The sequence below is a fragment of the Ictalurus punctatus genome, chromosome 22 (assembly GCF_001660625.3).
Source record: "Ictalurus punctatus breed USDA103 chromosome 22, Coco_2.0, whole genome shotgun sequence".
In the NCBI taxonomy this organism is placed as follows: Eukaryota; Metazoa; Chordata; class Actinopteri; order Siluriformes; family Ictaluridae; genus Ictalurus; species Ictalurus punctatus.
Genome location: NC_030437.2, coordinates 1974148 through 1986759, shown reverse-complemented (window position 1 = coordinate 1986759; position 12612 = coordinate 1974148). Strand labels below are relative to the sequence as shown.

General features: G+C 39.6%; 1 protein-coding gene across 2 annotated transcripts; it reads left to right on the top strand.

The window, feature by feature from the left end:
• The first annotated feature begins 2965 nt into the window (after positions 1 to 2965).
• On the top strand, positions 2966 to 11707 carry LOC108255598 (BOLA class I histocompatibility antigen, alpha chain BL3-6). Of its 2 annotated transcripts, XM_053674426.1 has the most exons (8): positions 2966 to 3240; positions 5382 to 5639; positions 5953 to 6228; positions 8828 to 9127; positions 9222 to 9365; positions 9579 to 9605; positions 9705 to 9773; positions 11151 to 11707. In XM_053674426.1, exons 1-7 carry the CDS (start codon positions 3123 to 3125, stop codon positions 9767 to 9769), a joined length of 1188 nt encoding a protein of 395 aa, XP_053530401.1. In that variant the 5' UTR covers positions 2966 to 3122; the 3' UTR covers positions 9770 to 9773; positions 11151 to 11707. The 2 variants fall into 2 exon arrangements, with proteins under 2 accessions (XP_053530401.1, XP_053530400.1); XM_053674425.1 differs by having other exon boundaries at positions 9705 to 11707.
• The last annotated feature ends 905 nt before the right edge of the window (positions 11708 to 12612 follow it).

Here is a 12612-nt window from a genome sequence, read left to right as displayed (position 1 = left end):
AGTCTCTCACTTATCCCAATATTTTTTAGATAACTTATTAGGGGGTGGTGCATTTCCCCAGATGTTTTCCCCAGCAAGTTCTCTAGGGTCATGTTTTGTTTTCCAGTCTGCATCTCTAGCTCAGTTCTTTCCTCCTCATACCTTTAGGCAGTCTAACAGAATGTGTTTCACCGTCTCTTGTGTACTGCAGTGTGTGCAGAGTCCAGTGGGGTGTTTTCCTATTCTGTTTAATGCTAGATTTAAGCCAGCATGACCTATTCTAAGAATCGTAACTATCATCTCTTCCTTTGGGTTTCTGCCCTGCCTCACACTCATTCCTACTTGTTATTCCTACTTTATATGGTATATAGGTGTCGTCTGGTGTCAGCTGTGTCCCAGTATTCCTGCCATATTTTATGTGTGTGTCCCTTTATAATGGTTTTGATCTCTGCTCTACTTCATGGTACTTGTATATCAACTGTTTCATGTTTTATAGATCTTTTTGCCAGTACATCCACAGTTTAATTTCCTTCTACCCCTACATGTGCAGGAACCCAGAAGAAGGAAACACTCAGCCCCTTAGCATTAAGTATGAGACACAGATAAAGTATTTGGTAGACAATGTCTTGTCTGCATGATGTTTTCCCAGACTGTATATTTGATAGTGCTGATAGACTGTCAGAAGCTATAGCGACAACTTGGTTCTGATTATTTTTTTCCAACCACTACAGTGCCAATAGAACTCCTAATAATTCTACAGTGTACACTAATAAGTGATTGGTTGCCCTTTTTTTTGACTGCTTCTTCATACCGAGGAATGAAAAAAGCTGCACCGGTGCGGCCTGTCTCAGGCTGTTGTGACCCATCTGTATATACAAGTCATTTATCCTGATATTGGTCCAAATAGTTTTTAATTATTATCCCTTGTGGTGCTATTTTCAAATTCTCTTTTAATATTTGTTGTAATCTTGTATCTACAGAGGGTTTTATGAATCTCCAGGGTGGTACAGTTGGTATCGCCACAATGGGGCTAACTTGTAGCTGACTGAGAGCTGCGTTTTGTGCCTCTACATTTCCTAACCATCCGAAGCTATTAAAGTTAGTCCTATAAAACTCTGAGCATTCTTGTAAGATGGCTTTCGTGGTGTGCACCCTGCTATACCCTTGTAGATTTACCCAATATGCCAGCATGATCTTAACCCTCCTGATACACAACGGCATCTCTCCTGTCTCCACCTGTAATGCAGTCACTTGCGATGTTTAAATGCTCTTGTACAGAGTGCTTGCGCCTGTGTGGAACAATACAATAAACTCATTCTTGCTCATAATTAGCATATCTTTCTTTACCACAGTCTTTTTACAGCTCCCGCAATGGTTGACTCATCACTTCCTTCTGCCATCTCCTGCCCAGTCACAGTTCAGCTGTTGCCCAACCGCCCTCCCGCATGCGCAGGGCAAAACTCAATCTCAGCACTCTGCAGTTCTTTAATCCATCACATGGGATAGTTTGCTTGGAGCCTCACGTGTGACAGGAGGTGCTACCTTTCCTTCCTTTTACCAAAATTAAAGTATCCATTGCTTTAATAATATGAATACAGTGTATGTGCACAAATAAGTAGTTGAGGCTAGAGGAAAGTAAAAATGAACAAAAGAAGAAAAGGAAAAAGGATACAGAAGGTAGAAGAACCTATTATTCCTTAAATCTAGCTCTCCTTTAATAAAGGATTGTGCCACAATAACATTAAGGTGGAATTTTTCAGTTCTTTACAGCTTATGGAGAATGTATTAAATATTAAATACTGTCAATTATAACAAGTAGAATAAATTTACACACACATATGTACATTTGTATTATTTGCCTATTTTACAGAAGGTACCTTTCATATCTGTGTACACTGCATTAAAATATTTCTATTACAGAAACAATTTACTGCATGTGTTCACACTGTTCAGTGCAATCAGTGTCATCCGCATACCTCAGTACCATGACCTACAGTGTTATATCTTCAATACCACACTAGATCATTTACACAGGTTATATGATGGGCAACAGCTTTTCTCCACAAATCACCTACAGTCTCTTTATGCTGTTGTTCTGCATGCGCTCTCTCTCTCTCTCTCTCTCTGTATATTGTGCAGTATTCAAGCACGTTACTGTAGCAAAAGTAGAAAGATTGCCTTTACAGATCTTTTAATGTTGTGAATATTGAAAATCATCAAATCCAGAGACACCTTTACTCCAGCTTGTCATATACAAGGCATATTTTTAATGCCAAAACTGTATTTTATTAAAAGGGTTTATACTGTTACTGGTCACTGTAAAGCAAATTCTTATACTGAGAAAAACAATTCTTCATTGAAACTTTGCAATGATATATCGATCCATACCCATCCACCCTAAGGTTATAATGTGAGAATAGGAAATCTTACAGCTTCACAAATTAGCTTCACATGTTCAGTTACACATGACACAGACAAGTCTATTATTTAACACTGGACCGAAAGAAGTCTGTCTCAGTTATGTGTATCTCTCTCTCTCTCTCTCTCTCTCTCTCTCTCTCTCTCTCTCTCTCTCTCTCTCTATATATATATATATATATATATATATATATATATATATATATATATATATATATATATATATAGGAAATGTTTACCAGAATCTATTTTCATGAATTAGTTAAATTTACATTTTCACTTACACACCAGTTGTATTGAGACAGGTTTTGTCTTCTACTATAGGGCTGAAATAGGCTACTGTAAGTTGTATACTTGAATTGTACTTCTCCTCGTGTGTGTGTGTGTGTGTGTGTGTGTGTGTGTGTGTGTGTGTGTGTGTGTGTGTGTGTGAGAGAGAGAGAGAGAGAGAGAGAGAGAGAGAGAGAGAGAGAGAGTGTTTAACAGAGGCCTGAAATTGCTTTATTAATTTGTGCAGTGTAGTGTCGACACACGTGACCTTTATTTTGAAATGTCTTCGGGACAGAAAGAAAATGAAAGTATCGAGTGTATCTGTGCTGTAGGGTTTTTATCTTTACAGATCTTCTAATGTTGTAAATATTAAAAATGGTTAAATGCCGAGTCTCATTACCTCCAGCGTGTTACTAAAGTTCAGGACTTTACGGAAGTTAATTTGGTAAACGGAAATGAATGTATTTATTAGTGTTTGTTTACTGGCTCGAGTCTACACTGTAAAATGGAGAACGGCAGCTATCATGGAAGTTCTCTTTATTCTCTTATTTTCTCTTCATCTTTCATCAACAGGTGAGTTTAGACATGTAAACTATCACATAAATAGAAAGCTACACTACATAAATGTCTGTAGACTTCCACTGTGTAAGTTATGTATCTCACATTGCACTTCCGGAAACAAGGAAGTTTCAGATTCTACAGAATTGTTCTCATTAACAGTCATATCGTCGTGTGTAGCGCGCGCCTTTCTGTCTTCACTACGCTTCACAAACGCATTTACTGGCATGAATGAATAAAACCTAATAATAATGAACAGATATATCACTTCCATGATCCTGTTCATGTCTTTACTGCTAGATTTGCATAGGGTCAGATAGATAGACAGACAGACAGATAGATAGATGGACAGACAGACAGACAGACAGATGGATAGATAGACAGATAGACAGACATTCAGACAGATATATATATATATATAGATAGATAGATAGACAGATAGATAGACATATATGTCTATATATCTATCTGTCTGTCTGTCTATCTATCTATATGTATATCTATCTATCTATCTGTCTGTTTATCTGTCTATATATATAAAATTACATTTTAACCTTCCATTTTCTCGTGCACATGCAAACTGGAATAAAGTTGCTGGATGTTGGATGTTCGATATTCGCAGATATAGATTTTTGATATTTAATAAAATATACTATTAAATCATATGTAAATATTGACATGTATTTCACTACTGAATATTTTTTTTTAAAGATCCATGATCTCTTAATGGTAAATTTTCAGTAATTTTCTGGAGATAGTGTGCTGAGTTCTAGACTGTTGGAACCCTTACCAAGGGGAGATGGGCTCAAGGGTCAATTAAGAGTTGCGTGCTGTTAGCAGACTGCAGTAGGCATCATGGTCAGATTTAAAAAGGGGAAACGTAAAAGAAAATTTCCGCATATCTGCGAATATCGAACACCCGGCAACTTTATACCAGTCACATGCAGTAGTTCTCTGTTTCTCTGTGTTAAGATTCTTTTTTAGAAAACCAGAAAGTAACGAGACAGCACGCAATAACATTACTCCGTTTGCTTTTCTTTCAGAAAAGAACTCTCAAATTCTCTAATTTATTTGTTTCTTTTCACACACTCACACACACACACACACACACACACACACACACACACACACACACACAAGGTGATCAATTAACTCGTGACAGTTCAAAGAGGACGTGTTGTATCCTTCATCTGACGTGGCCCAAATCTCACATGTATGGTCAATCATGAGATATAATCACACCTCCATGTTAATTCTCATTTATTGTTATAGTGCTCCCAACTGGCAACATGATATAAAGTGTATAAATCTAACCTTTCAATATTTCTCTTTGAGGGTCAGATTCATACACATTTTTTGGTCCTCATGTCAAGATATTCATAATGGGTGAGGGAAATGTTGATACCTTAAACAGAGTTGCTATGGTGATATGATCAATTGATGTGTCACACTGCAGAAACAGTAAATTGTGTCAAAAGTCCATTGTACATTGATTGATGTGACCCCATATTTCATATAAATAAATAAATTATGGGGCACAATCACATGCAAATGCCAGTAATGAGTAAATGTAATATTGCCACCAATAGGCAACAGGAAAAAGGTGTGTATATATATATAATATGAGAGAGAGAGTTTTAATACTCATGTCTGAGAAATTATCATAATTAAAAATTTTAATCTATATAATTAAATAGGTTTTAGATGACATTTACCATGGTCTGTCTTCACTGATGGCACATTAGGATGTTATGAAAACAATGTTGCTGAACGCTTGGGCCCTCCAGTTGCTATTGCAGCTATATTTTGTCTTGCTGTTGATAATAAACACCTGGGGCCTGTGTCACAAAACAGATTTGATATTGTCTGGGTTCCTAATTAGGTTCCTACTTAACACAGGTGTGTGTGTGTGTGTGTGTGTGTGTGTGTGTGTGTGTGTGCGCGCGCATGCATGCGTGCGTGTGTGCGCGCGCATGCGTGCGTGTGTGCGCGCGCATGCGTGCGTGTGTGCGCGCGCGCGCGCGTGGGTTTGTTGGGTGGCCTTATTTACTCAGTCATTACATGGGGGTGTTGGTGACATTCTGAATTTTGTAGAATTTATGCAACTTTATAATTTGACTTAATATGTGATGAAAAAACAATTTCAACTTTTACAGACACACACTCTCTGCAGTACCTCTACACCGCCGTCACACCAGGAATAAATTTCACTGCTGTTTGGCTGGTGGATGGACAGCAGTTTATGTACTACGACAGTAACATCAGGAAGGTGATCCCAAAGACAGAGTGGATACAGAAGATGAAATCTGGTAATCCAGGTTACTGGAACAGTGAGACATCGCATATGCAGTCTCAACAGGAGAGTTTCCAAGACACTGTGAACGCAGTAATGCAGAGCCTTAATCACTCTACAGGTGAAACACACTCAGAGATTAAATCACTAATCACACCACACTGTCTGTATTCTGTATACACACACACACACACACACACACACACACACACACACACACACACACACACAATTTAAAAGGACAAAAAACACACACTACTAAATGATCTTTTGGCAGCAATTACATTACGGCATATTCTACTACAGAGGACAAACTGTAAAAATGACAGAGGACAAAAGGACAAGTAGAAAATGCAGTGTAGTGGTTTGAATAGAGTGTAGAAGGAAAAGAAGCTATTCTGATCTCAATTCATTATGTGTGTGTGTGTGTGCAGGAGTTCATACACTACAGAGGATATACGGATGTGAGCGTGATGATGACAACACTATTAGAAGATATGATGTGTTCGGTTATGATGGAGAAGATTTCATCAGTTTGGATCTGAAAACTGGAACCTGGACTGCAGCTGAATCTCCAGCTCTGCTCTTTATAAAGAAGTGGGAGTCTGCAGGAGCTGAGGGTGTAGACCAGAAACCCTTCCTGGAGAATGAGTGTATTGATGAGTTAAAGAAGTTTGTGTCTTACGGCAGAGAGAGTCTGGAGAGGGAAGGTAAAGTGTGTGATCTGTTCTGTGACTGTAACTGTACACTAATGTACATGCAGTGTACACACTAATAACACACACCTTCACTACAACACACACACTCTGATCGTGTACACACTAATAACACACACTGTCACTACAACACACACACTCTGATAGTGTACACTCTAGTAACACACACCTTCACTACAACACACACACTGATAGTGTACACTCTAGTAACACACACCTTCACTACAACACACACACTCTGATAGTGTACACTCTAGTAACACACAACTTCACTACAACACACACACTCTGATAGTGTACACACTAATAACACACACCTTCACTACAACACACACACTCTGATAGTGTACACACTAATAACACACACCTTCCCATGTACAGTGAGGGGAAAAAAGTATTTGATCCCCTGCTGATTTTGTACGTTTGCCCACTGACAAAGAAATGATCAGTCTATAATTTTAATGGTAGATTTATTTGAACAGTGAGAGACAGAATAACAACAAGAAAATCCAGAAAAACACATGTCAAAAATGTAAATTGATTTGCATTTTAATGAGGGAAATAAGTATTTGACCCCTCTGCAAAACATGACTTAGTACTTGATGGAAAAACCCTTGTTGGCAATCACAGAGGTCAGACGTTTCTTGTAGTTGGCCACCAGGTTTGCACACATCTCAGGAGGGATTTTGTCCCACTCCTCTTTGCAGATATTCTCCAAGTCATTAAGGTTTCGAGGCTGACGTTTGGTAACTCGAACCTTCAGCTCCCTCCACAGATTTTCTGTGGGATTAAGGTCTGGAGACTGGCTAGGCCACTCCAGGACCTTAACGTGCTTCTTCTTGAGCCACTCCTTTGTTGCCTTGGCCGTGTGTTTTGGGTCATTGTCATGCTGGAATACCCATCCACGACCCATTTTCAATGCCCTGGCTGAGGGAAGGAGGTTCTCACCCAAGATTTGACGGTACATGGCCCCGTCCATCGTCCCTTTTGATGCGGTGAAGTTGTCCTGTCCCCTTAGTAGAAAAACACCCCCAAAGCATAATGTTTCCACCTCCATGTTTGACGGTGAGGATGGTGTTCTTGGGGTCATAGGCAGCATTCATCCTCCTCCAAACACGGCGAGTTGAGTTGATGCCAAAGAGCTCCATTTTGGTCTCATCTGACCACAACACTTAAACCCAGTTGTCCTCTGAACCATGCAGATGTTCACTGGCAAACTTCAGACGGGCATGTATATGTGCTTTCTTGAGCAGCGGACCTTGCGGGCGCTGCAGGATTTCAGTCCTTCACGGCGTAGTGTGTTACCAATTGTTTTCTTGGTGACTATGGTCCCAGCTGCCTTGAGATCATTGACAGGATCCTCCCGTGTAGTTCTGGGCTGATTCCTCACTGTTCTCATGATCATGCAACTCCACGAGGTGAGATCTTGCATGGAGCCCCAGGCCGAGGGAGATTGACAGTTCTTTTGTGCTTCTTCCATTTGCGAATAATCGCACCAACTGTTGTCCCCTTCTCACCAAGCTGCTAAGCAATGGTCTTGTAGACCATTCCAGACTTGTGTAGGTCTACAGTCTTGTCCCTGACATCCTTGGAGAGCTCTTTGGTCTTGGCCATGGTGGAGAGTTTGGAATCTGATTGATTGATTGCTTCTGTGGACAGGTGTCTTTTATACAGGTAACAAACTGATATTAGGAGCACTCCCTTTAAGAGTGTGCTCCTAATCTCAGCTCGTCACCTGTATAAAAGACACCTGGGAGCCAGAAATCTTTCTGATTGAGAGGGGGTCAAATACTTATTTCCCTCATTAAAATGCAAATCAATTTATAACATTTTTGACATGTGTTTTTCTGGATTTTTTTGCTGTTATTCTGTCTCTCACTGTTCAAATAAATCTACCATTACAATTATAGACTGATCATTTCTTTGTCAGTGGGCAAACATACAAAATCAGCAGTGGATCAAATACTTTTTTTCCCTCACTGTACATTCAGTCACACTGCAGCTTCTACTGATAATACATGTACCACAGTCGTCTTCAACCTTTTCCAGAACAAGATCATTTTGGTAGTTAAAGTTTCTCCCGAGATCTACAACACTACAGTATATGTTGTCAAGGGTAACAAAAAGCCCCCCAAGAGTAATACCATGTTACTTTACCTTTACAGGACTCGAGAATCACAGTGACACAGTAAGCTCTCTTGGTGGATTTTGGGAAAAGTGATTGCAGGGCTTTTAAAATCAATTTGAACTTGAATTCATTATAGAGTTAATGTTAGCTAGCTATGTAGCTTAACAGCAGGCTGACGTGATGCACCCAGAAACAGAATGATTGTTTTTCTTGGGTTACTCCCTGCCCAGAATGTTGCGCATGACTAATAAAATATGTAGTGGTATTCAAATCTAGACAATCAGTGGATATTTTACCATTTTTAAAAAATGTGTTGCGATCATTGAGGGTACACAGATGGTTGCGGTCTACTGAAAATCATGTGACCCACTTCCACAAATTTATCTGCATTTGACAACACTTTTCCTTTTTATTTATTAAAATCACACAGACTGGTTTAATATTTCTGTCTCTGTGTGTCTGCAGTTCGTCCTACAGCGTCAGTGTTCCAGAAACACTCGTCTTCTCCAGATGTGGTGTGTCATGCTACAGGTTTCTTCCCCAAAACAGTGATGATCACCTGGCAGAAGGACAGAGAGGACGTGCATGAGGACGTGGATCTCAGAGAGACGTTACCCAACCAGGATGGAAGCTTCCAGAAGAGAAGCATTCTGACAGTCTCAGCCGAGGATCTGCAGAAACACACCTACACCTGCGTGATTCAGCACAGCAGCTTGGAGAAGGAGATGGTGCTGAATGTGAGCGAGTGCCGAATCCTGAATCCTGGTCAGAGAAACACTTTCCTATAAAACTACAGATTTACACTGAAAGCTGATTTATTGCTGCAGTAGATAATAAAGACTCTGTGCTGATTTAACAGGTGGAGGAACAGGTGGAGGAACAGGTGGAGGAACAGGTGGAGGAACAGGTGGAGCTTCAATCAGTATCATTGTTGGTGTTACAGCTCTCCTGGTTCTCGTTGCCGTTGTTGCTGGAATTGTGGTCTGGAAGAAGAAGAACTCTGGTGAGAGGAGGAAGGAGGCAGATGTGAAGTTCTCAGAGAACAGATTTATACTTTCTAATTCTTGAAAGGGGACTTGATGAATATTTGACATATTTTTAAGCTTTAACTGATAAATTAGACGAGACAATACGCTGATATTGACTAATTGTCTCGTGAAACCAAACCCAGTCCACAGATTTTATAATAACTGTCTGTCCATCATCTGTGTTTCAGGCTTCAGACCTGTTTCATCCAGATCTTGTAAGTGAACCTTTATGATCCAGAAATGATGTTTAAATCCAGTACATTATTGACTCGCAGTGTTTACTTCACTTTCTGATGGATTTGAATGTTTTACAGACTCTGATGGAGATGCTTGCTGCAACAACAATTGTAGTGGACTGTGTGTGTTCCCGCTGCACTGAGAGAGTAAGACGTGATGTTGTTTACGGTGTAATATGGAATAAAGATCTGTGTGTGTTCCCGCTGCACTGAGAGAGTAAGACATGATGTTGTTTACGGTGTAATATGGAATAAAAATCTGTGTGTGGAGTGAAAATCCAGCAGAAAAGCCTGCGCTAACATTAAATCTCATCTCAGAGCTGATCCTGTGGCTGTACTGTTGGATGTGATTATCACAGTGAATATGTCTACAATTTACAGTTGTAATGTGTAAAATTTGAAGTCCAATCTCTAAAGAACTTGAACTCATTTCAGTGAAAACCATTTGCACTCAGCAACCAGTTTTGTCACAATTTGGAGACGGATGCAAGTGCAGATAATAAGTTTAATAAAGACGATAACAAAAACATAAGACACTAAGACCTTGTGGCAAAACACTATGGCAAAGACTAAACATAAACCAAAGACCTGAACACAGTAACAAAGATAACGGCAAAGAAAGACGAAAGACAAAGTAAGACAAGGAGTGCAGTACAGTCTGTGGCTATATACACGAGTACGCGTTAACAAGAACGTGATTCAGGTGCAGATGGTCATGTGGCTGTGATGTAAGATGCAGTGGCTGCTAGTAACACCCCCCACCTCCCCTGCCAAAGGCGCTACTCCTGGAGTGCCAGAAAACACTCCCTCCCCCGGTGGTCCTGGCCACCACAATGTGGCCAATGAAGACACAAAATGTCTTCCGCACTGCAGAGAGATGACATAATATCCCCGGCCTGGCTTGAATGCGGAATGATGGCTACTGCTTAGCCTGTGGGAGGAACGAAGCTGAAGGCGGAGCCTGAGGGGGAAGCGACATTCCCCATGATGCTAGAGGGGGGAGTGATGGTCTCCGTGAAGTAGAAAGGGGGAGCAATATATGGCGTGAAGCAAAGAGAAGGAGTGACGTCTTCAGTGGAGTGACTGGTTGGGAGGCTCCCCTTTGGTATACCCCATGATGGAGTACATCACTTCAAGCCATTTGCTATTGTTTTTAATGAGGGAGAATTGTCCCTCCTCCTCCCACCTTAGCTTTTCCTTTTCATACATGGCCTCTTGGACCCTGAAAAATTCTGCCTGTAGTCCTTAGAAACTTTACATATCTTGCTCATGATTATTTTGTAATTTACAGTTGTAATGTGTAAAATTTGGAGTCTAATCTCTAATGAATTTGAACTCATTTCAGTGAAAACCATTTCAACTCAGCAACCTGTTACTATGTTACATTATTTATGCTTCAGTCTTATTTGTCATCTGGTAAATGTAAAAAAAAAAAAAAAATAGTTTTACTGCTGTCCATCTACAATGTGTGTATTTCTGAATTCCTTTCCATATTTCTCTCCCTCTTGTTCTCCTATTTCACAGGAAAGGAGGTGCAGCTATGTCTTCTTCTTCCTCTTCTTCATCTTCTTCTTCTACTTCTTCTGCTTTTAATAGTATTCAGCATAGAATGTAATGCATTCTAACTGGACTACAACGTGTAGCACTGGAATACATTCTTTATATCTGTGTTTTATAGGGAGGGATGAATAATAATGTCCTGTAGTCCTTAGAAACTTTATATATCTTGCTCATGTTATTCCTGAAATTTTTTTTATAAAGACTGGAAAAAGTATTAAAAATCATACTGAAGTAAAAGCACTGTTACTTACCAAAAAATACAGATTGGACATATAATTACTACACAACACACTCCAAAATCTAAATCATGTTTTTATCATAAGAAAATACAGCTGTTATTTGTCACCTATACATTTCAGTACAGGTAAATCCTTTTCTTCACATGTCCCAGCCTGTTATTTATCTGGGATCAGAAGGTTCCTTACCTGTTCTACTTACAGTTGGTGCTGAACACTTCACTACCTCTGCCATGATTGTAATAAATGTAACTTGTCAAACCATTAATAAATCTTTATTTACTCTGTGTGGGTGTGGCTGTGTTATTTGGGTTGAGGGTTTTATGTCTGCTGTTTGTGATTTTGTTGTCAGAACTCTCCTTATGGCCGCTGTGCAGTTGTGGCATAGAGCACACACCTGCTCCACTTAACCTCCATAGAGATATCATTGCACCTAGTGGTCATAAATGGGAACTGCAACATGAATTGAGCCCCATGCTTTCTCTATGAACATTTTCAATGGAGGAGGAGCAGACATGAAAGTGTATAATTTAAAACACCAGGGCTAGATTAAAATACCCCGCAGCTTCCAGGATCTTGTTTTATGCAATGTAATGTAATGTAATGCTTTCTCTTTGAACAAACATCTCTATTTTTGATGCCCACATTTTTTTGGACTAGTTTCAGGTGTCTTGTGAACATTTTGAGATGTAGTTAGGCTGGACGTTTTGCTGAAACCTGTCAAACTTCATTAATAATATTTCCTCAAACACAGTTGAAGGTGTGTTTAATATAATTCACAATGAGCTGCTAGACTGTATGCTGGAGAGCTATATTGTTGCAAACCCCCTGCAATTCCACCACAAACCCCCAGGGGGTTACAAATCCCTGGTAAGGAAACCTTGGTTTAGATAAAAGAGGAGAGTTTATCTGTAAATGAGAAGCAGATTACCTCATGAAATATTAATTAAATGTTATACATAGGGTGAATATTTGTAAAGTGGGACATTTAAGCTTGAACCTGTCTATCTTAGAGTGATAAATTGCACTTTTCTGATCTAAACTCCTTGCTGAGTTCATTCATGGAAAGTAAAGGGTTACAGGGCATTGTTGGTAAACTGGGACAGCTAGTCAAGTCATTAAAAAAAAATTACGTATAAAATGTTTGAAATAATGATTCATTAATACACAATACTAATGGATATGATGGT

Coding starts and splice junctions, on each gene's coding strand:
- LOC108255598 (XM_053674426.1), top strand. CDS start 3,123: ATGAATGTATTTATTAGTGTTTGTTTACTGGCTCGAGTCTACACTGTA. Junction 5,640..5,952: donor GAGCCTTAATCACTCTACAG/GTGAAACACACT, acceptor GTGTGTGTGCAG/GAGTTCATACACTACAGAGG. Junction 9,366..9,578: donor CTGGAAGAAGAAGAACTCTG/GTGAGAGGAGGA, acceptor TCTGTGTTTCAG/GCTTCAGACCTGTTTCATCC.